This window comes from Neolamprologus brichardi, chromosome 18, assembly GCF_056152115.1.
Source record: "Neolamprologus brichardi isolate AB-2024 chromosome 18, ASM5615211v1, whole genome shotgun sequence".
In the NCBI taxonomy this organism is placed as follows: domain Eukaryota; kingdom Metazoa; phylum Chordata; class Actinopteri; order Cichliformes; family Cichlidae; genus Neolamprologus; species Neolamprologus brichardi.
The window spans coordinates 6,226,170-6,250,748 of NC_142121.1; the positions used below are offsets into that span (position 1 = coordinate 6,226,170).

The 24,579-nt window shown below is 41.6% G+C and overlaps 1 protein-coding gene across 5 annotated transcripts in view; it reads left to right on the forward strand.

The window, feature by feature from the left end:
• Nucleotides 1-24,091, forward strand: part of larp4b (La ribonucleoprotein 4B) — a 62,646-nt gene extending 38,555 nt beyond the window's left edge. For 3 of the 5 annotated variants that reach the window (XM_087832080.1, XM_087832082.1, XM_087832085.1), the window contains 12 exons: nucleotides 78-214; nucleotides 2,754-2,857; nucleotides 6,195-6,305; nucleotides 6,467-6,520; nucleotides 8,081-8,287; nucleotides 8,663-8,766; nucleotides 9,747-10,010; nucleotides 11,284-11,329; nucleotides 11,498-11,668; nucleotides 13,040-13,230; nucleotides 14,745-14,856; nucleotides 18,242-24,091. In XM_087832080.1, coding sequence (XP_087688206.1) covers nucleotides 78-214; nucleotides 2,754-2,857; nucleotides 6,195-6,305; nucleotides 6,467-6,520; nucleotides 8,081-8,287; nucleotides 8,663-8,766; nucleotides 9,747-10,010; nucleotides 11,284-11,329; nucleotides 11,498-11,668; nucleotides 13,040-13,230; nucleotides 14,745-14,856; nucleotides 18,242-18,574 — 1,834 coding nt within the window. In that variant the 3' untranslated portion in view covers nucleotides 18,575-24,091. The remainder of the gene's footprint in view (nucleotides 1-77; nucleotides 215-2,753; nucleotides 2,858-6,194; nucleotides 6,306-6,466; nucleotides 6,521-8,080; nucleotides 8,288-8,662; nucleotides 8,767-9,746; nucleotides 10,011-11,283; nucleotides 11,330-11,497; nucleotides 11,669-13,039; nucleotides 13,231-14,744; nucleotides 14,857-18,241) is intronic. The other 2 variants (XM_087832081.1, XM_087832083.1) reach the window with 2 other exon arrangements.
• The last annotated feature ends 488 nt before the right edge of the window (nucleotides 24,092-24,579 follow it).

The window sequence follows — 24,579 nt, forward strand, 5'->3', positions numbered from 1 at the left end:
TTGTTTTCACTGCTGCACCTTTTGCCACCTCCACCATGAAAGTCTAACTAACCTCTATCTGCGTCTCCGTTTGACAGGGAGAATCTGGCCAGTGACATGTACCTCATCTCCCAAATGGACAGTGACCAATATGTGCCAATTGTGACGGTGGCCAACCTGGACCACATCAAAAAGCTCAGCACGGACGTGGAGCTGATCGTGGACATCTTACGATGTGAGCGAAATGCTTTCAAAGCCGCAGTTTTATGCAGCAGTTATTTTTCTCGGAGTTCAATCAGAACTCGTCATTATGGTTGTTTACCTGAACGAGCTGCATGTCAAGAAAACCTTATCAGAGTGAATTTCTATCAGCATGTGGTTGGAGTTGATTTCCCAGGAGAGGTCGTTAAAGTGCATCCAGCAGAGTCTTACCTACTTGTGTTTGATTTGTGCTCGTGCTTAGTTTACTGCTTAAATTAATCCTTTCTAGCTTGGAGGCCTTTTTATTTAATGGCTCATTGATCTGTACACTGCCAAGAGTTTTATATTTGAATTTAATCAGGTTACTGTAAATAAACCATCATGTAATTACGCTGCGATTAGGCTTTTTGCATTAATATTCTTTTTCTGGAGATGTTCAAGTATGAAACTGCTTGTAATTTACAGATCACCTGTTTGGCCAGTTTCAGGTCCTGCGTCCATGATTAGAAATTTCACATATTTATCTATGTTATACAAAGCCTGAGTGCAGCCCCCGTCCATCCTGTCTGAAACAGTCACTTTTAGCTCCCTTCCCCTCCATTTAATGCTGGGCTCACACTGTGCGATTTTTGGCCCATTTTGAGCCGATTTTTGAGTCGTGCGACCATTTTGGCGATCGGCCCGATTTTGGCCTTCATCGTGTAGTATACGTGGGGTAACGAGAAGCGATTAACACCTCACGACCAGCTCCCGATCATCAATTGCTTGGTTGCGAGGGTGTCACCGCAGTTTCTCACACTGCGCACGCGCAAACACAAATGTCAGCGAAAAAGACGGCGCAGCGCGGCAGTGCAGCGTGTGATCTGGACACAAGCGATGGAGGCACAACTTGTAGAACTTTGGAAAGCTCATCCGAGCCTTTTCGATGTGGCATCACCAAATTATCACGACCACAACAACCGTGAAAATAGTTGAATGGACATCGCTGCTCAATCACAGCTGCCTGATCATGTTTTTCATTAGCAATTTAGCAAAGTTGATGGTGGTGTGTGTCTGTGTGAGTGAAAGACAGAGAGGGAGAGTGAGCGACAGATTTTCTGTTATAACCTTCATTTTATGGAGGCACAGTGTGAGCACTCGGGCCGTATAGTGTGAGACCCTGCATCGTGACCTACGAACTTTTAACCCCTGCGAGTCAATCGTACAGTTTGAGCAGGAGCTGAATCGCGCGACTGACAAAATCGCACAGTGTGAGCCCGGCATAAGACAACTGTTTTCCTGATTGGCTGCTCCTCACAAACGGGTGGATGGGGCTGCTGTGCCCAAAGCTCCAGCTATGAGATCATAGCTGGAGCTTTGGGCTCATAGGAGTTGAATACTCTGACCTCATCATTTTAAACTTTGTTCATATTTAATATGAGACTGTTGTACACTCTGGTGTGTGTGTGAGTGTCTGTCATAGAAAATAAGAGTAAAACTGCGAGATTAGTCAGTGTTTAATTTGCATTATTTTTTTCCAGCATATTTGAGTCCTTGTAACTTTGTGAATACAGGAGGTACCCACATGAAAAACCACTTTTAATACCTGTTACACACAGAGTCTAGTCACATCTGCACATGTTAAAATAGAAGTCTGTTAGAGGAGTCGTGCACCAAAATGCATCCAGAAAGTAGATTTATGGTCTGACTTATTTGGACCAGTGGCCACGGTGATATCAGCCTTTAAGTTCACAGAAAAGAAAAACGAAATCTTCAGAAACAGATGAACATAAAATGCAGGTCATAGACACTACATTTCTGCACTTTCAATCAAATCAAATCAAAATGTATTTATATAGCACATATTAAAACAACAGTGTTGACCATAGTGCTTCACAGTCAGTAAAAGCATGAGACAGTTAAAACAAACAATAAAAGAGGACAACAAACAAAAGGTAACAACACAACAAGCTAGACCAGCCGACTAGACAGAATCAAAAGCCAAAGTAAAAAAATAAGTTTTAAGACGTGATTTAAAAGACTGGATCGACTCGGCAGTACGAATATGAACAGGGAGGTTATTCCATTAAATGTTGAAATATTAAATATTAAATGTTGAAACTATGATTATATTGGGTTATGTTTGTGTTCATTTTTAGTCAAGAAAAAGGATTTTCTTTAGATTGTGACTCTTGGATGTGGCTGTAAAATTAATTCGTTTGAAGTGTTGGAAGACACATTTCATGTCCATACGTGGCTGGGGAAAAACGGTAAATGTAGCTTATAGCAGATTTTCACAGAGTTCAAATGTGCTGTTCAGCTCTACAAATTTCATGTGGATATCTGAGGCTCAAAAATGCCGGGAAAGTGACTTAAAAGACACAGAATTTCAACGCACCTGTGAGTTCCTTCAGGACACATAACCTGGAAACTTTTCATAGTTTGAAGGTGAACATTTTGCAAGGTTTCATTAGATCTGTGAAAGTTATTGTACGTAATAAACTAGCTGATTCTGAAGGGCTTATTAGGTGGGATGCACTGATTGATCCTTCCTGAAATGGCCTATAACACCTTTTCTTTATGGCTTCCTGCAGCTTTGCCATTGGTCCAGGTGGATGAGAAGGGGGAAAAGGTGCGACCCAATCAGAACCGCTGCATCGTGATCCTCAGAGAGGTTCCAGAGACCACGCCCATAGAGGTCAGTGCCGCAACAGGATGTCCAATTACACGTCTGTCATTTGACGCTAATGTCATGAGTCAACAAACACTAGAAGCATTATTATTCCATGGAAATGGCTCACGCCTAGAACACAAGCATAGCTTATGTACACTGTAGACGCCAGTCTGGTCTGGGTGTCTGATTGATAGTTTGCCTTTATGGTCTGTTCACATTTGTTTAGGTCTTCTATTTACAGTCCCAGTAGTTAAACTGGGAATGTAAATAGAAATGCAAGTAGATAAATGTTTACTTTTAGTTAATTAAATTTAGTTCTTCTTGAATATTTTACTCATTTCTGAATTCAGGGGAAAATATTCAGCTAATGAAGTTTAAACATGGATGAAGTCGACAGACTCTGAATTATTTAATGTTTCTGTTAGAATGCATAACTTAATATAGTGAATTCTTATGCCTCAGTCACCATAATTATTAGTTTTTAGTTATCATATGTGCCTGAACAGGTAACTCTACATGTATCCTTGTTTTATGTCACGTTCTTGGATATTTTTTAAATCAATCTCTGTTATGCTTAAAGCGGAGTCTGCAGAATGCTGTCACTGTTACACATTAAGCTAATTAAACCATGATAACAAGGTGGTATGACTCTGAAGGAGACCAGAGAGTAGACATTTAAGGTAGACACCTCACTTTTCCAAAATGCAAAGTCGGGATTTTATCCAGTCAGGACCCGTCCTTTCCCAGCAAGCACCACAAACCACACATTTTGAGCATTTTGAGGTTATTGAGAAACATTTTCCCGTCGAGCAGTGAAGGTAAAACATTTGCAGAGTCTTGTGTGATATCAGTAACTCGCTTATCTACCCCAGCCCGACAGAACATTTTCAGTTCAGCTGACTCCGAGCTAATGACTGTTATCACAGCAGTGCATTTTCAGCTCCGCAGAAAGTCCACGTCAAACAGATCTGCTCATATAAACAATGTTTTTCTATCACATCATTCCCCATATTTCCTTAATACTGGAAAGTACACTAGTTATTTTGCTCAGCGCATCATATTTAGTTGTGAAATATAGAGAGAGTAGCAGCGAAACGCGGTTTTCTGCAGCTTATTCAATTATGGGTTGTTTGTAGTCTAAATCTTACGAGTATTAAATGTAATAATGTACCTTTGGTCCAGTTTAACCTGCGGGAATTTGTGAAGGCTTCTTTAAAGCTTTTTGCACCCACAGAGAGAAGAAATTGGAAAACATGCTTGTAGTGTCTCCTGATGTCTTTATGGCAGATATGAAGTAAATTCATCAAACAGCCAAAAATTATAAGCATCTCTAGAAGCAACAAGGGGTAGTAGTGCCCAGTAGTGCAGCTCTCCGTGATGCACTTCATGACGCAGCTAAAAAAAAAGGGGGGTTTGTTTTGCTTGTTAAGAGAATGTGTAAACTAGTACTCTGTGGAGTTTATTAATAATAATAATAATAATGACAAAACAAAACCAGAAGGTGAATCTGGCTGCTTGAAGAACCAGTTGGAAAATGGAAAATAGCCTTAATATCGGACACATTCTCTGCTTCGAGGTATAATTTTGAATGAAGCTGCTTCAGGTTAAACTAATACAGCACTTGTGTAGTTTATTTCCCACGGTGCAGGCTGTGCCAACAAGAGGCCACCAATGACATCATTCACATATAGCAAAGACTGATCTAATCTGCCATTAGACAATAATGACAGATGGAGGAAGCTTCCAGGTCTGAAGCGTGACGTCAATAGAGATTGACAGACCACGTGACTTTCGCGCATTGCATGCCGGTAACTCGTGGCAAAACAATCCAAGTACCACATCAAATGCAAGCATTTGCAGCACCGCAAAACGTTCATTCTCCGGTTCCAATACCTTCTTGCTTTTTCTTTGCCCCCCAAAAAAGTTATGTACAAAACGAAGGAGAACAATGCCGGACCGTACAAAGACAGACTTGATGAAAAGTTAAAGAAAAGATACGAGAAAAAAATCAAAGGAGTGAAAGGTTTATACCCTTACGAGCACACAGAGTGGACAAAGACGTTAGCGTGCTGCCCAACTTTCACCACGCTCATATTTATAATTATACGTTCTTGGAGTGAGTGCATACACTCATGAAGTTTAGTAACTTCAGGTCACTGCAACAAGCCCAGGTACAGTTTACCCACGGATGGGTACAGGACCTTGAAATGCACCGTGTAGAACGAAAGACCATCGTACGTATCATAAGTTTACCAGTCTCACAAATCGTCTTCATAAATACACATTCGTTAACCGTTTATTAATAGGACCTTTAAACTCAACGGTAATTAATTAGTAATGGAAATAATTTCTGGTTCGCATTACAGAAATGTAGCAGTGACAATAATACTGTATGCTGTAATCGTACTGGGCAATTAGTGATACAAAAAAACCTGTTTTATCCTGTGAATAAAAGTATATGTTTTTGTCAATGTACCATGGTAATAACAGAAGCGAAACACAATATTGTGTCAGGACAATTCACTATTTATGCACAATAAACAAAGGAGCATAGCGCCACAATTTCTGTTCAGCGCCAGACTTGCTTGTAACCTATATCACCAATTATGTTAAGAAAAATGACGTATTAACTACAACAGAAGACTGACCTTTGTGGAAATGTTTGGAGCAGACTAACCTGTGAGCTGGATGTTCTGGGACGTTATATTTGGTCTTTGAATGGCTGCAATCCAGGCCATCCGTCGCCTCTTTTTACTTCAGAAACGTGGCTCGAATAATTTCTCTTCAACGACGTAATCCGATAAAAAAAAACGATCTCTTTACCCGTCGGCTTCCCGTGGCTGTCATGCGACCGGCTATTGCAGTTAATAATACAACAGCTTCTTGCCATTTTTTTGTTTCTTTTTATCGCTGTGTAACTGATTTCAATTGAAAGCCTGCGTGCGCTAGTACCTCTTGCCACGAGTTCCCAGAATTCTTTGTGGTTTTACCCTTGAATGACGTCACATTTTCAATCTCTATACAAAGCGCCTCAAACCTGCCGTCTTATGACCAGCAGGGGGCAGCTGTTCTGATTGCAGATTCTATATATAAACATGTAAGGCAACATGGTGGTTATGTCCACTTTTTAAACTGTTATCTGTAATTGAGACAAACGAATAGATCTTCATTATTATTTTTTCATAGGCTTGCTGGCTTTTTTTATGTGTTAAAGGAGCGAACAGTATCAGAAAGCTACTAGACTTTCTAAGAAATAGTTGTAAGGTTCGTGTCCTAACGCTTGGGCCCAGCCTGGGCCACCGGGGTTGCAGCAGATCTGTAGTGAAACAGTGGAATGAAATGAGTTTCTCTTGTTTTGCAGGAGGTCGAGGCTCTTTTTAAGGGGGACAACTTACCCAAGTTTATCAACTGTGAATTTGCCTACAATGACAACTGGTTCATCACTTTTGAATCAGAAGCAGATGCACAGCAGGTATCCGTACATGTGGACAGTTACTTTCATGCATTCATTCAGTTTTGATTTCATTAGTAATTTATACTAGTATTTAAATCTCAGTTTAAGCATCAAAGTTATCAGTGAACTTTGTGTGTTTTAAGTCACTAATGCTGTGCCGCGTTTCCTTTGTTTTAAAGGCATATCAATATCTCCGTGAGGAAGTGAAGACCTTCCAAGGGAAGCCAATAAAGGTAGGCTCACATTTTATTGGTTTGAGGTTGAGTTGGAAAGAAAACAGTTTGCAAATCAAAAGATGCTCGAGAACTGTTCGTGTTTTTAACATCCTGGTTTCAAGCGGAGACCAGCATATCCAGTACCAGATGCACCCTGCTAGTGGTGATTTCAGGCTCTCGTCACTGTCAGTTTATGCATTTTGAGCTATATTCAAACCACTTCTGTTCATGAGTGTGGTCTCAAAAGTCAAATATTATCCCCTGTCATGCATAATGAATCAGCAGAGAAGCACACATCCAACTTTTTTGTAGACAGCTCACAAATCACAGATTTTTGCTTAAGGGGTTCATTCAGAGGTCTGCTTGTTATTTAACCCTTTAAAGCCGGTCGGAGCGGGCACGCTCTGTTTTGCGCAACTATTTTTAAATCCCTGTAGCTCTGCAACCACGTGAGCTAGAGCAATAATTTTTTTTGCATATGAAACTGGAGGAGTTGTTCTTACATCTTATGCCATCAGCTTGTCCTCGGTCACAGTTTCCTTCCACATATAGCTTTGCAAAAACTGCATAAAAAGCACTTGCAGCAACAAAAACATAATATTCCAGAAACATGCTTTGCCATCCGATCAGCTGTTTGTAACACTTCCTACGTTGAAATAGACGTCAGCGTGAACTATCGCATGTCCACCATGACCTGGCCGAAACTGGAAGTGACGTCATTTTCGCGGAAATGTAGTTTTTTTTTACCATCAGGGCCTCATGAGCCTATACTGGTGTTTTGAAAAGTTATGTTTGACTTTATGACTTTCTGTGTTGTTTCTGGGATGCTTAGGACTCATATTGCACTGCTGGAAATAGTTTATTTTGATGCATATGCTGCTTTTTTGCAAATTTGCATCATAATATTTATTTTCGTTTTTCCTGCAGTGTATAAAAATTGGTGTATTTCAAAAATAAAACTATGAAGACACTCAAAATAAATTTCCTGTGGTGGGAAACTAGTTTGTGCAACTTTTTTGTATTTACAGTTTTGAGGGATAAGCCTCTTAAATTTCTCTAACTAGAAATATATGTTAAAAAAACAAAAACGATTTTCAATTTTTTTGTAGTTTATTGCACTTTTTTGCAATTTATGTAATTACTATGCACTTAATGCAGACATATTATTAAAATCTGGGCTATAATGTAATATATTGTATTGATGTATAGCAAATTGAAATGCTCCCATAAATGGCTCCACAGCATGTAAAAATATAATATAAGCTCTGGCAGACTTGGTTCTATGGTAGGTCTTAAAGGGTTAAGAACACATGAAGCGTGTAAATGTAAGTTGCGTTCCTCTGTACTTAAACACTTTTTTAGATTTGGCTGAAAAAAGTTGATCATTACCTCTAAGCTCATGGTACACTTGAATATTTATTAACAACCGATGAAACAAACAAATTTTGTGAAGATGGTTGAGAAATTTATTTTTTATTTGTATTTTTTCCTCACCTGTATTAGCAGTTAGTTATAATATTGATCCCTCTTTTGGGCGCTGGGGCTAATTTCTCTCTCTGTTCGGGCTCTTTCTACCAGGCGAGGATAAAGGCGAAGGCAATCGCTATCAACACTTTCATACCAAAGAACGGGTACCGGCCGGTGGAGGTGAACCCGTACGCTCAGCAGCGCTACACATCCTACTACATCCCGCCGGTTTACAGCCCCCAGCAGCAATTCCCGTTATACAGCCTCATCACGCCGCAGGCCTGGTCGGCCACACACAGCTTCATCGACCCCGCGCTGGTAAGAATGAGTTACTGTGTACTTATTGGATTTGGGAAAGAAGACGTCAAAACGGTTGTGTATTAAAAACGGTAAATTCACAATTTTTTTGGGATTTAAGATTAAATCAGCACCAGGATTAAATTTAGTTACTTGTGTTTAATGGTCTGAATAATACACTGTGCTTTCTGTAGTGGCTCCTTTATTAAATATAAACTGTTTAAATTGGTGCTATGAAGCATTAATAGGTTTAGAGCCACTTTCACATTTTTAAAACACTTTTTATAAACACACAATATCAACAACTACATTAGAAAACATTAAGTTCAAAAGTCACAACGAGCTTAATAATTTGTTACTTAAATGCATCTTATTTAACTGTTTTTCTGTCTCCAGGTTACTCCATTTCACAACAACCAGTTCATCAACGGATTTACATCCCACAGTTTCAAACCAGCGACGTCGCCCCTCACTGTCAGACACTACTCGCCCAGGAACAGGTTTGTTATAGTTCAGTGCAACAATGTAGTTAATGTTGCTGTTGGGATAATACATCCAGGTAAATGGGCAGCATCTCACCTTTCTCCACATGTAAACACACTGGAAGTTCCTCAGTCGTCCCAGCACATCTCCATCACCCTCACACAGGGTGTGATCAGCTGTTCACCCACTGATGTTGTGTGTATGACACACAGCTGTGTGGCCATGTGTGTTTAAACAAACCGAACATAGAACATAAAACATTTGTTTTTACTTATTTGTAATCCCAGGGGTGATTGACAGATTAACCATATGATTATTATTTACCTGCTTAGCAAAGTTTTGAGGTTGTTTTTAAATTAAGGATTTGTGACAATATGAATTTAATGGGGTAAAAGTCTGTGAAGTTGTCTTCTGTTGTCCAGTTTTGGTGAGCCCACGTGAGTTTTCTGTTTTTAGCCGACAGGAGTGGCACCAGGTGTCGTCTTCTGCTGCTTTAGCTCTTCTGTTTCGAGGCTTGAGGAGTTGTTGATTCTGCGTACTTTAGTTGTAATGAGTGGCTTTTTGAGTTCAGGTCGTCTTCCTGTTAGCTTGAAGCCGTCTGGCCACTCTGCTCTGACATCAACGAGGCATTTTCGATCATAGAGCTGCTGCTCACTGGATGAGTGCTGTTTTTCATTCTCTGTAAACCCCAGAGATGGTTGTGCGGCTAAAATCTCAGAAAATCAGTTCCTTTTGAATTTCGTAAATAAACCATCAGCATATGGGAAATGATTGTATCTAAATAATTTATCCACTTCCAGTTTCACTGAGTTTGTAGATATTTACTCCTCCAAAGGCTGAAGGTGAAACACAAAAATCAAATCTCACCATCTGGTTTTACCTGTCACTTGCGGGGTCCTTCACAGAATGAGTTTATTGTAGGCCCAGGGTTCGATTATTTACTTTAAACCCAAGTTTTAATGCTCACATGGGCTCACAAGGTTTTCCTTTTCTGCAGGAATCACAGCAAACCTCACCTGAGGCCGACCATCCCCACAGCGGATCGCAGCACTGGGCTACTGGACAGCCCGAGCCTCTTTGCCGGCTTTCCCAGCGAGAGGCTCAATGGGGCTCGCAGCAGCCCGCCAACGCGACTCCCCACCAGCCAACCCAGAACCAGGTTACCCTCCACTGCAGCCTTCCCTCGCAGGGACACTGTGGGCACGGGGCGAGTAACGGAGCCCGCAACCACAGACTACTCGCTGGGGATCGGCCGAGGAAGGTCAGGCACTGATCATTTACTTGTGTAGAGCAATAACTCTGCCACTCCCCTCTGATAGTGCAGGTTTCCAAAGTGTTATGAGAGGAATTCAACAGTTCACGCTGACACTTTGAATGTGGTCCTAAAGTGAAAACATGAGTAAACTAACAGGCTCAGGTGATTCTCTTCTTTTGTTCTTGGACACAATGTCTTTGGAAATGGGACGCCACAAATTTCCTGAAGTTTTGGTCCTCTTAGGGGAAACATTCGGTACAAAGTGTGGTCAAAATGTTTGGAAATTGAGCTCTAAAAATTAAAAACCTTGCCTTATTTAAATTTGGCCAACCTTCCATTCAGCATCCACCTCAACCGGCTCGTTGTGGTACAGCGTCCGCAGCACTTTGTGTTGGGCAGCAGCCCAGGTGGAGGCCCTGTCGGACCAATCCCCGCCTATCGAGGCTGACGATTGGCACAATTCCTCAACTGGATTCAATTTTTGTGAAAGTGGAAAAACTAAAAGCGAGGCGAATCTCACTCCTCGCATGACTCACTCTGTTCAGCCTTACAAACTAACTTTAAACGGAGACCCGGCTCCCATCACCAGTGATCGACCTCCATCCTGATTTTGCGTCACTTTAAAACGAAAGGCAAGAGTTGCCGTCTGGCTGAATTGCAGAGCAAAGAGTGCAAGTGGGCACAGACTTCTAAGAATAGCAGCCGCGTTGGAAGCTGTCTGGACAAACTAAGAGATGATGACACTGAACAGGGCATCAGCCAAATTTGAGTGAGGTAATGTTTGGGAGCTTTTTGGCCACACCTTATCCAAAGCTGTTCTGAGTGATCACCTTTATCCTCCAATGAAACATTTATGTCGTGCTGCCAGCGACAGTGACTCACCATTAAAACAGCAGATGAGCGAGTTTCTTTTAGAGGACTTGAAGCTGTTCTGGTGGCTTTACGTTTACTTGTCTCTGTGTTTAATGGGATCTGAAATTATATCTTTTTTGCCCTGTTTTGGCTGTTCCTCAAAAATAATCAGCTACTAAAAGTTTTGCATGTATCTGGATAAAATGATGAAGTGGTGACATTTCATACCTCCTCGTACCATCACGATTCTGAGGAAGAGAAGGGGAGATCGTAGCCGTGTTTCACGTTCTGTCAGATGCATAATTAGTGAAACTAGTCTTTGGTTCCAACCTATTAAAATCTTTCAGTCTTCACATTGTGTTAAGGTGAAGTCGGTGTTTTTAGATAGAACGGATGTTTGTAAATTGAGATGTTCTTTTTCTTAAAGGAAAAATGTTTCTGCTTCTAGGAAAAAGAGGGACGAAAAGTTTACAGTAAGTACTGATTTTTATCCTCGTCATTCTGATTCTTTTCAAACTTTAAATTCCAGTTTTTCTGTGAGTTTATTCAGTTTAAAGGAAGCAAACCAAGATTAGTACTTGTTATGTTGAAAGTGAATCGAAGATTGTTTTTTTTCCTGACTCTTTGTTGCCTCTGTGTAGAGAGTGACGCCTCAGTCGCCGCCTCCGCCCCCAAAACCTCCATCTCCAAGCTTCGAGCTCGGTCTCTCCAGCTTCCCTCCTCTGCCCGGAGCAGCCGGCCAGCTCAAAACTGACGACGTCTTTGACAACCGACTGGCCAGCAGCGTAGTCGTCGGAAACTCCAAGGAACGGGTAGGAACTGATGCTAAACTCAAACTGAGCTACAGGTTTGTCAGCGGTGTGTTAAATTCTGTAGGAATAAATGTAAACTCCAATAAGCCCTGGAGGTTCATTGTTATATTAAATTAAATCTTCTGGTATAAACGAAAAATAATACAGTAAAGTGCTTGGTTAGCAAAGATAATAATAGGTTATAATCACAGCGCCTGCTCCAGGAAGCGCCATTTTGCCGGTTTTACTTTTGTGAGGAGAGCAGTGAGCGTGCAAAAGAAAAATACGATTTTCTTAAAGAAAAAACAATCAGGAGTGACCATGACAAGCTGCCACTCAGCACACAGCATAAAAGTATGACAATAATTCACACACAACACACATCAGCCATGTTGGTGATTTGTTTTTGTGAAGGGTCAGCATGGTTTTGGTGCGTGATTTTGAATTGTTTCATAAAAGGTGCCCCAGTGTTAGAAAGAATAGAGAAATCATCCAGCTCTTATTGCGGCTGCCACGCAGATATTTCATGGTGACTCGACTCAGGCACTTCCTAAAAACAAAACAGGCTGTTTAAACTGCAACGATACCTTTAAATAGGCTAAGGAGCTTGGAAAGAAAAGCGTCTGGACTTCTAAGTTGCTTGAAGACGTTCCACCTCTCATCCGAGAAGCTTCTTCAGTTCTAAGTTTTAACCCGGAAGAGGGACAAAGGACCCCCAGTGATCCTTTACCTAATCACATGAGGTGTTTCACCAAGGTGTGAAAACAGGTGTGGGTCACAATCAGCCAGGGTTTCGGGTAAACTCATTGTGAAACCTGGCCCCGCCCTATCTTGTGATTTCCTGAGGTCAGAAGGCCCAGGATGTTAAAACTGGATTATAGATGGCAGACAGTTGGTGTTGTAAGCCACCGCCTCTTTGACCTTAGAACTGAAGAAGCCTCTCGGATGAGAGGTGAAACGTCTTCAAACAACTTAAAGAAGTCCAGACACTTTTACTTTTCAAGCTCCTTAGACTACGATGACCTGGATGACTGAGAACCTTCACAGACGTACCTTGAAATATGTTGGAAAACTCTTTTTTTTTTTTTGTGTGTGTGTAAATCTTCCTCAAAATAGAGGTGAGACTCTTGAGAGTAATAATCTGATTCTCGAGTGTGTTGGCTCACGATATGGAGCATTAATCTAGCATTTCTTTATGATATGGAAAAACAGCACAAGTATAAAAAGGCTTTAGGAAGGCACCACCAACACTGTGATTTTAGCTACTGGTCCTGCTTTTTCATTGTACACTGATATACGCTCACCTGTAAAGAACTTCTCCTACTGCTAATAAGAAGAACTTGCTGTAATACGTCATTTCTGCTGCTTGCTGTTTGTTTGATGTCGCTGCAGAATGTAAGTGCTGAATCCAGTAGTGGAGGCACTCTCTCCCCAGCGGGTCCCAAAGAGCCTCTCCGGTCCTCAACGTCCCCGATGGCCACAACCTTCCAGCCCTCGCCGACCACCCCGACCACGACCCCCGCCTCGACGCTGACCCCTTCCCCTGGCACGCCGCACAGTCCCGCTCCCTCCCTCCCAGTAACGTAAGTAGCACTCAGATGTTGTTGACTGCAGCACGTAGAAAGCCATTTACTGACAGCCGTAGGGTAGAAGATAAGGCTGCGAACATACACAGCATTCACTGAAATGCTGTCATTAATTATCATAATGGTTCTAGTATCTGTTAAGAAAAGCGTGTAACATAATAGCCTACGATTTAGAGAGAGGACGTGACAGGAAAGGTGCCATCCACCCACGAGAACAGCCTGACATCGCAGGTAAAGAGGCAGCGTTTTCCAGGAAGCTTGTGAGCCTATTTCAGATCATTATAGGAAGTAAACGTGACAGAAAATGGAAATTAGGGGTATTAACTGCAGAACTGGAAAGGCAGCCACACACCATACCTGCAATGGCACAGTGACAGTTTCTCACAGCTATGAGATGTGTCATTTTGGACATTTTAGTCATGTGGCACCATTAGGCTTCATTCTCTCACCCTGAAATGGGAATAAGGGAGCGACTTTCAGCCGCTCCCTTATTCATGAGGGTTGCCACAGCGGGAAGCTCCGGATGTTTTATAAGGCAGAATTTTTATAGTGAATACTTTTCCCCAAAGGGATTCGTGTCTCCTCCTGGGAGCAAACCGGAGACCTTTCGCTTGCTTCTTAAGCAGATGTGTAAACCACAACACACGGACATCTGCCGAACTCCTATTGGTTTAAAATGAGTCCTCCTAAGATATTACCAAGGCTTTGTTTCTTTAAACTTAGGTCTGTGAGAACCGGTATCCCAGCTCATATTACATTGCTTGTCTATTTCATCATCCTTTGCTTTACACCTTATAGTCATATTTGCTGTTTGGAAATTTCTTCTTCTTCTATTTTTCTTTTATCTGAAACGATAATCGAGCAAGAAAAAAGTTATCCTGCACCAACACTTTGAGATTATGAGGGTCATCTACTCATTATTTTATGTTTCAAGGTTTCTGCGTATTCACATAAACATGCTAATGCGTAGTTTTGTGTGCGCCTTTGATATATGAGGTGTGATGAGGTGTGATCAAAAAGTTCTGGGAACAGGCCCATAAAATTTTAACCTTACCTGTTTAAATCTGGACAGTGTCATGTTCAAAGTCGTCTCTTCAGCACGCTGAGCTGTTTGTAGATCGCTTGGTCGAATTTAAAACACGGGAGAGGACAACAACACAATCTTGAGTCACTGTGAGCTCCTCCACCACTTCGATTGAGGTCGTCCACTTTGCGATAATTAAATTCAAGCTTCAACACAAGGGGACACGATGGGATTTCACAGAAGGATCTAAAAAAAACAAAGTCCTGAGCTGCACAAGAAGCTAAGTTGAATATTAGGTTGGCCACATTAAGGTTAGGAGGAGCTTTCTGATTAGATCTCGTCTTATTACAGTCATCAGTTTGCCTCTTCGTGTTGCACTGATCACTTCTTTAGCCATTATGTGCGTTTCGAGGACTGCAGACCTCCTAAATGATGTTAAATTCATTATTCCACCCTAATGCTGTTGGCTCATGTTTCTTTATTCCAGGGAGGTGAAGGTGACAGAGGTGAAGCCGAAGGAGGCGCAGCTGTCTGTGGAGCGAGTTCCTGGGACTCTGTCCACTGCAAGCAAATCGGTGCAAGTCAACGGTGCTGCCACAGTCAGTATTGATTCCTCCTTTTTCTTTTTTTTTCTGCTCACCGGCCCTTTTTAATATTTGCTGCCTCTCAGACACCTCAGTCACCATTAAATCAATCTCATCACCAAGAAAAGAAGGCGAATTAATTGCACCTTAATTCTGCGCAGTCTCGTATTGATTTTGATTGCAGACAACTCGATTTTTAGAGGAAAAAGCTGTGCATTTTTAAAACAGACACATGTAGCAGCCAAGAAAGCTTTACTCGTAACAAGCCAAAGGCAAATTTCCTCTTGCAGCTTTAATTTAGGTCGGTGTGAGGTGTCAGAAGGAAACGGTGCGTTTGAAAGAAGAAAATCTGTTTTGATGGAGGGGCGAAAAAAACAACCCCTGCTTTCCTCTCAGCTTTGGTCTTTTTTTAATAGCAATAAAACACGAGCCAAGGTCTGAAACGTACTGCTGCTAAAACAGCGACCACACACACACACACATGTGGGAGTGAACAGAAACGGATCTGGCAAATTAAATACAATCAACATGCCAACTGTGGGTTCAACAATCATATCACTGCTGTCATGTTGAACCTCTTAATCTCTGAAATGTTCAGGAGCCAAAATCCTGAATGTTTTTAGCTCATTTGCCGTGTTTATTGCAGCGTTTTCCCAAACTGTGGCTGTCCCCAGCGTTATATTCATACATGAAAAGGTTTGATTGACATGTTCCTGCATCGGCGTAAAATACATTTTTCTCGTCTCCTTGTTTTCATGTTTGTTGTTTATTAATAAATTATATACACTTAATGATAATTAGCCTTTGGATTAAATTATCAGCCAAATTCTTTGATTTTCAATATTTTCAATTTTAATTTTTCAGTCATGACATTAAAGTTTCTGCACACGTTTAGGAGACTGCTGTGTAGTGTAAACCAGCGGCCCCCAGCCTTTTTTGCGCCACGGGACGGTTTAATGTCCGACAATATTTTCACGGACCGGCCTTGTCGTGGTTAAATACAACAAAATAAAACCAGTAGCGGTACCAAAGAAATACGATTTATTCATAACACACGGGAAAAGACCCAAACAGAGTTAACGATAAAAAAGATTTAAAAAATAACGCTAAAAACCCTGAAAAACACCCGAGCTTCAACTCTCGCTGCCTGCTACCAAATGACTCATGGACTGGTCCATGGGCCCGGGGGATGGGGACCGCTGGTGTAAACCAAACAGTGAGCTGCTGTGAGCAGAGTGAGGCAGATACTGTGCAAAAAAATAAAATCCCAACATAGCTGATGAATGTAAGTAAACAGAGATCAGCTGAGCAGGTACAGAAACTTAAATCTCACAGTTTGCCTGGTTCTGTTGTATTTTTAGAAGCTTCTTTACAGTTTTACTGACTTCGAGCTGTTGTAATGTGGACTAATTGTAACAGTTAGGGGAACAAAGTCTATCCCTGATGCTTCACTTCAGTCTGTCCTTCCTTCTGTTTGGGGTCCTCTCATTCGGCTCTCTGTCACTTTGTGGCTAATGGCTCTCTCTCTGAGCCCGTCCCTGCAGATGTCTTCCTGTTAAAAGGGAGTTCTTCCACCAAAACTGTGTCTAAACTCTACAAAAGGGCTAGAAAAACAAAATGGTAACAACACAGTATATGTGCACCACACAACAAACATCGACTTGTTCCAAAAGGTGGAGGGAATCTGTGCGGAAAACTCTATTTAGATTCTTCATTACTCCACATATTACTAACAAATTTCAAGCACACCAGCAAAAATGTTGGCGACAGTGTGGTCACCCGAACACCAATCACTCTCATATCTTTTGGACGTGTACACAACTGACTTCATTTTGGGACAGTATATCCAAGTTAACAGATGACATCATGTCCTATGCCAGCGGTCTGCAACCTTTAAGACCCAAAGAGCCATTTGGACCTGGTTTCCACACAAAAGAAAACTCTGGGAGCCGCAAATACTTTCTGACATCTAAAATGAAGATAACACTGTATATATTGTTTTTTATCCTCATGCTTTGTGTGAACAAGGTGTGTTGCTTATGAAATCCATGAAGTGCTACAGAGAAAATTACATTTTATTTATGTAATTAACACATTTTTAACTCTTAAAGAAATATAACAAAAGGAAAGCTGAACTAAAATGATCCATGTAGCAAACAAAAACTGTTGTGAGCTGCCACCCTTATATCTCCTTTGGGCTTTTGGAGCCTTGACCTGACTTTTAAAAAAATAATTGGAAAAAAAGCTCTATGCTGCTGATGTGTGTGGTGGACGCACCTGAGCGGCACCTGCCTTCACGCCTCGCCGCCTTAACGTCTGTGCTATCTATGCTGTTGTGTTGGTGTGTGTCGGGCTGTGAGCTGAAAAGCTACAGCCGGCTGTATGCGTACAGCAACCGTGTGTGAAAAGTGGTCAATAAAGAGATGCTGAAAAGCGTGTTCATGCAAACATCGTCGGGTCTGCCGTGATATGTTTACAATAAGACCTTTGCGCACAGCGTCTGCAAATCAGGGCTGTACTTTCATCTTTACGCAGGACTGTAAGCTGTCGTCTGTGAGGCGTGAGCGGTGTTTGTTTTTAACATAGTTCACGGTGGAGAACAGCTGCTGACATAATGTGGATCCAAGATCCATAATTGGCCTACCTGGGGTTGAAAGTCTCGATAAATGCACGGCGTTTTGGCAGGTAAACCGGCTTCCGCGAGTGTGACGCTTATTTTGAGCGATGAAAAAATAATAAAATATAATTTTATTTTAATATTTTAATATCACAATAATCTTCCAATTTAGAACTACAAAATATAAGGACTAAAGAGCCGCAGGTTGCCGACCCCTGACCTATGCCATCCCTAAGGACCCCAGGATCTTCTTACTGGATTTTCTACTCAGAGATTTGATTCTAAAAAAGGACAGATATATTTTTAAAATCCTGTTGATCGCATCTAAAAAGGCCATAAGAAGGAATTGGCTTAAAAAGGATCCTCCCCAAGTAGAGCAAGTGCTAGAGATTATAGAGGAAATACATCTGATGGACAGACTGACTTAAAGGTCATCCTTTTCAACAACATTGGACTAAATGGCATAAATATAAACAAAGACCTGAAGATTGTGTCACTTAATTCAGCTTACCTCTCTATTTGTATGATGCTTGGACCAGTTTGTTGTTGGGGCTCTCCTTCTGAAGACGCGTGCGCTACAGGCCTGAACCTTTCCAGGCATTGTATGCGAGATGCATGTGAGGAAGTTTGTTACTGACGCTAACGGACCCGTACGAGGATCTAACTCTGATTCTGTCCTGTTCAAGGTGGAAATGAAAGCTACTCGTTCACAAACTGCCCGCAGACGAGCTTTGTAAGGATGTGTGCAGAATGTTTTACAACTGTCTTGTGTTTTCCCGCTAGGAGCAGAGGAAGCCCTCCTACGCCGAGATCTGCCAGCGGGTGAAAGACGCCCCGACGTTACAGCAACCAACCACCCCTAAGGAAGCTAAGCCAGCCTGCGCCGCCACAGCAGGCGAGGAGAGGAAGTGCCCCGACGCCTCCACGCCTTCAGGGGAGGCCAAGGCCAGAGAGACTTACCACCCCTCCTCCAAACCCAGTTCAACGGGTGCCACCACAGGCAGACCCCCGAAGGAGGTCCGAAGGCCGGGTGGGCGGTGGGCCTCTCCGCCCCCACACCCAGGGAAAACCCCCAACAAAGATTCCCACCACACCCCACCCAAATCCCCGCAGTAGGGTGACCTCTTTCCCCACTACTATGCTCCACAGATGCGTTTAAAAAAATAAAGGAAATAAAGTCAGGGCTACTCGATACTTATATCCCAGAATCACCCGTCACAAACAAGCATAGAGGACGCCTTCTTTTCTGGATCAGGGCTTGCAGACAAAAAGCACTTTACTGTGCATGTAGAGCACCGTTTCTTTTTCTTTATATTCTATTTATTGTTTTTGCTTTTTCACTTTTATTTCTTCTTTTCTCTTTTTGCATTACGTAGTGGTGTCAGCCGGTCAGGTGGCACAGACAACACTGAAATTTGTTCATTCTGTCCAAATGGCCTTGTGGGATTAAATTAGCCGTGTGTGTGCGTGTGTGTGCATGTGTGGGAAGCAGCAGGGCATTGTTGGAAGCCACCCCAAAGGATGATGGGAAAGGGTGCATAAAACAGACTCCATCTTGTTTGGCTGTCATAGTGAGGGGTTTGTTGCATGTTGAGTGGCAGCATTGTGCAACTTTAAGTGGCTTAATTATGGGTCATTATTAGTCCTTTTGTTTTTAAATACATATTCACATCCATATGCAACTCAACATCACAAGAAGACTTGGATCCTTTGGTTTACAGAGAATTTTTTGCAGGTTTGTTTACACTAGGTGGCTTTTATGTCTTTTTGGGGTTTTTTGCAAACCGTAGTTGGCTGTTGGTACAGTAATTGGTCATCCTCCCCTCGGCGTCTTCTCCCTCTGATCCTGTTCTTAAAGGATCACCCCTCCTGCTGTTATTCCCTCTCTGTTTTGCTAACATGCTAACTCACCATAGTGTGCGTCTGTGGCTTAACGTGGGGTCAGCACTGTTTTGTTTTTTGTTTTTTAGTATCACACAGGAAGGGCACATGACTTTCTCTAAAACGAGGCATCTGTTGTAAAAGTGGAAGTAGGTGAGGTGTTGCTCACACTGCATACGAGTCTGCAGACATTTAACTAGTCAGGAAGCTAAATTCTCTCCCCGCTTTTCATTTCCTGTCAAACTGTTGATCGTTATTGTGGAAGGAAGGAAGATGCAGGGCAGGTTTTAGGCTGACAAACGTAAAATTGAGCGGTGACGAGGAAGCCGCTTCTTCCCATCTGAAAGGGTTTTGTTTATTCTGGAGGCGAGGAAACGCTGGCAAGCAGGAAGGAGGAAATTAACACTAGCTACCAGCTATCAGCTCAGTAAACACGTCTGTTTACAGGCGCCAAACGGAGGGTTTTTTGGTTTTTGTTTAATTTTCTGGAAATCTGCTGAGACAGAGTGACTCATCAGGAGGCTGAGATGTGCGTTCGTTTCCAGAGTTCAGTGTGGCGTTTTGATCCAGCGGGAAGTTTCCTGTTCAAACTGTTCAAACCTCCTTTCAAACTGTGGCATGTTTGTAGTTCTTTCTCCTACTTATGGTGCTAGATATCAAAACCTGGAACCTGTTACTACAACTCCTCTGATACTGTAAGTAGAAATACTTGATTTACATCTGCAGACGTTTAATTGCACTGTTGTTGTTTTCTCAGACTCTCGCAAGCAAATTCATGCGATTAATCCTACCTAAAGTGGAAAAAGGGACTAACTTTGTTTTGTTTTGTTTTTTTGGGGGGAAAGTTGGGGAATGACACACACAGTTCAGTTTTCCAGGAGAGAAGTTGACGAACACCCTGCTGCATCGTCTCCATTGACACAATCACTGAAGCTTTTTTGTCTCGTCGGTCATGTTGAAGCATCTGTGCAGCATTAAATTTTCGAAGACTGATGCTTAACGTTTTTTTGTTCGTTTGTTTGTTTTTGGTTGGTGCTGCTTGAATAGACATGCAGTGGTTTGGATTTTTAACTTCGGGTTTCGTGTCAGTGAGGATTTTGTTGGAAAGTGGTGAAAATGGGGAAGTGGGATGGTTGAATAGACAAGTATATTTTTATGAAGGTAAATAACGAGTGGATTTTTGTTTTTGTTTTTTGTTTTTGTTTTTTCTGGAACGTGGTTTGCAATGTTGAAGTGAGAGAGCGATAATTTGGCGGTGGGGGTCCCGTCGGACTCGTGAACAGCCTTAAAGCAAACATTTAAGTGCTGGAAGGTTTGGAGCAGGAAGGTGTGTAAAATCCATCCTTGGGGTGAAAATGTTCCGCTGTTTTCCTCAAGTCTATACCACTAGGATTGTTTATTATTGTTGTTTGGGGGTGGTTTTTTCCCCTCCTCTCTGTCGGCGTGCTTTGTTGTTTTCTTTTAGTTTGTTTGCACTCTTTGATTTCTCCGAAAAAATTGGAAAAGATCAACCGGAGCACACGAGACTTCCTCTGTTGCCGCTTCACTCTGGTTACCTTTGATAAATGGCAGCAGACAGGAGGAAGATTTAAAGCACAGAGTAAGAGGAAACCTCCTTTACTCACATCGAGCCCGGCTCGTTTGAAGCGGCGGCACCCAGTTGGTCAGAGCTTTCATGGGACATAATCGAAGCAGCGATTTTTATACCAGAGCTGGTGGAAAATTTTGCATCCTGCACCAGAGTGAAGTAGCAAGCTCGCACGTTCAGGGAGGGCAGCTCCAGCTTTGGTTGGAAGGTCTGCCTACTGTAGCAACCACTTTGGCAGATAACCAACCGAGTGTGTTTTTTAATTTGAATGTAACTGTCTGAAAAATGACTTAAAAGGCTTCCCTCCCTGCTCCTCGGCCATGTGCTCGGGTTCATCTTTTGAAGTCGTCACCTAAGATGCAAAAACACCCTGAAAAAAATAAATAAATAAAAACCACTGTACTATACACAATATCTGTTTAGGTGGGACCTCGCATGTCTCGCTGAAGTCTTCCTGCAACAAAAAGCATTCTGGGTAATCCCACTAAGAGAAAACAGGAGCCTGGAGAAGGGAAAGCTTCATTTAAAGAGCCTGTACTCCTGGTCGGAGCTGCTTTTGATTTGGACGCTACAGCTTGAGTTTAGTGAAAAAAGAAAATATTTTTTTATTATTTTGAAGGACTGAGATGCACTTGGATGGGTCTATTATTTTCTCTTTTTTGTTTTCCTCATTGGTGGAAATGGTAAAACAGATGTAAATGCACCATATCCACTTATTTATAAAGCAGTGCTGTTTATTCCACAAGAAATATCATTAAGTTTTCTTTTTGGGAGAAGGAAAAAAGGATGTATTGAGCTCTCAATATATATAAATATATATATATATATACACACACACATATATAAATGTGTGTGTGTGTTAAAAAAAATCCATCCAGTGTTTGAGAAACTTGAATTTTATTTAAACTTGAAAAATGACTTTGCCTTAACTTTTCTACAAGACAAGCATAGAGTTTATTTCTTTTCAGAAAAGATCCCCAAAATGTTAACGAAGCGTGAGATGTGGAAATATTTAGTCACACCAGACGTCACAAGTCTTACTGCGAGAGAGAGAGAGAGTACAAATCTAGCAGCGTTTTCTTTCTTTTCCTACTTTTTGTTTTTTGTTTTGTGTAAAATGTACGAAAATCTTGGGTCGTTCTTTTGGTTTCTTGTTCAATAGTTTCAGGTTTTTTGGTTTTTTTGTGCAGGGGGGGTGGGGGTGGGGGGGATAAAAACCTTGTAATTGCAAATCTAGTCAATACTGTATTAAATATGTGCACTTTGAAGTGTGTGCTTTGCTTGTACAGATGTAAATACTCAGAAAAATATAAGAGGTACCTTAAAATGATTATAAAAATATATTGATCCTTGTTAACTATAATGTCGCTATCGAGCTGGATGTAGAATATAAAAGAAAAAAAAAAAAGACGTGATGTCGTGCGTTCGGAAATATTTTTCTTTAACTATTGTTTTTCAGTTTGGGTGTGCTGAGTTTGATTCCTGCTCCGCCCTGCAGTGTGAGCAGATCATTTATTGTATTTTTTTTTTGTTTTCGTTCTTTCATTCCTTTTTAAACTTTCGCTGTGGGTTCGGTCGCACCTGGATGCTCAGGTGCGACAGTAACCCCGCCCCTCTGCGTTCACAGTCTGTGGTTCCGACAAAGCCGAGTGTCCACCGGCATCCTCTTCGAAGCTCTGGCTTCTTTTTCTTTCACTGATTACAGTTGATTTTGGGGATTTTCCTCACAGTGTGTTTGCTTTTTGGACAGTCTGAATGAAGCTTTTTAGCAAAACAAAAACAAAGCACTACATGTTGGATATTTACTCTGTTTTTGCCATTGTTGAGTACTCTGCTAACAATGCCAAAAGATGAGGCGTGACATGAAAGCTGCAGCTAAAGGCATTAATGCAAAACTTTAGGTAACACTAATACTTAAGATGAGATGTTCATGCATATGCAGCTCAGTAGGCTATAATCAAACTGCACTGTGTCCACATTGGTCGGGCAGCATGACTAGACTGCAGCTTTTATTTGAGAATATTAGAAATCCTCCAAATATCCACCAACTCTGCTTAACGACGACCATCTGAGGGCTTATTTTATCGGTTTTTGTCTGATGAGCTCAAACTCTATTTTCTGCTTTCTGTCCATATTTTAGGATGAGTGAGTATCACAGTTTTGGGGGAATCGGATTTCAGGAAATCAAAAGTCTGAGACCAGGAAGCGATGAAGCAAGGTTAGCAGAAAAACACTGGACGCCTGGCTCTGTCATGTTTTAAATCTGTTTTAAATTTCACTAGTCAACACATTTGATTTTTGCACATACACCAGTTTAAATGTGCGGGAAAATAAATAGAAACCAAATAAATAGCACATTTCTGTTGTTAGTCAGTGAACGGCACAAAAAAAGGCAACTAAACCTCACAAATCTTTTTGTGTGGCAGACCGCGTGCATCCCATTATTGGTTTAGCCATTTTTTGGTTTGTTTTTTCCAAACAGAGCCACGTGCTTTATTATAAAGGACAAGCAAATACCCCAAATACATTTTTTAAAAATTAAGTTTTGTTTTCGTAGAACAGCTAAAAGCTTTCCTACAAAGGACTAAGCTTCAGTTTTAAAACAGTAATAGTTTTGCTAGATGTCGTTTCTCAGATTTAGTTAGTTTCACTGGTTTTTGTGCTCGGCCCTGTCACACACCTGTTTATTTAATGGGTTTCTTAGAGCTTTGTAACAGATTTTTGGATTTATCTGTGATAAATCGCAGCGTTCAGATTGTACCAACCTGCACAGTTGGAGCCAGAGATGATCTTGAAAAGCTATTCAACTTCCTCTTTACCTGAAACTGAACAAATTTTGCTGCAGACCAACAGGGGGGGCACCCTGAGTGAACCAGAGTGACTGAAGCAGGTTTTGTAGTTTTCACAATCATTGATAAATTGTCAGATTAGAAATAAAACAGTTGGTGGGCTTTTAGACTTTGCCCATAAAATTCCGGCGTTCGAATCCTTTCAGATTGACTGGATTTACGACAGGAAGCACTCTTTTGATGGTTTCGGTTTTCACACAATGAGATGTTAGAAGTGTAGATGAGCCACAGTGGAAATTTCAGTGTGCGTATAATAAGCAGCTGGTCGTGGTGATGCCATCAGGATACCATCGAGGTGGTTCATGCTCCGCTGATGTCTCTGGCAGAAACGCATTTTTCTACAGTCGGAAACCTGTAAAAATCTAAAAATTAAGCTTTTATTAATCATTTCAACCACTTCTGTCAGAAACATGGTGAAGGAAAATGTTTACTGAAAGTTCAGAGAGTGGGAAGAGTTGAGTATTTCGAAGTCTGCTGATAGAGATCCTGTGCATGGTAAAGCTGTTCAAGCCCAATCTGACCAACTTCTGCAAATGTATTCTCGGTTTATCCATTTCTGTGCGTTTGGGTCGGGGTCCAGTATCCCTTTGGTCTGATTTCATTTGCTGGACAGAAAACCAGAGCTTTTCAGACAGAAATCAATAAAAAGAAAGCCTGAAGCATCGAAGCTGGCCGATCAGCAGCTAAACCGACTTTGACGTACCATCGGGCGGATGCTGGTTTGCTGAAAAGAGGGATTCTTGGTGGACACTTCTCGGTTTAGTCGAGGCGATGTGATGTGCAACACCCATCAGAAGCTTCCC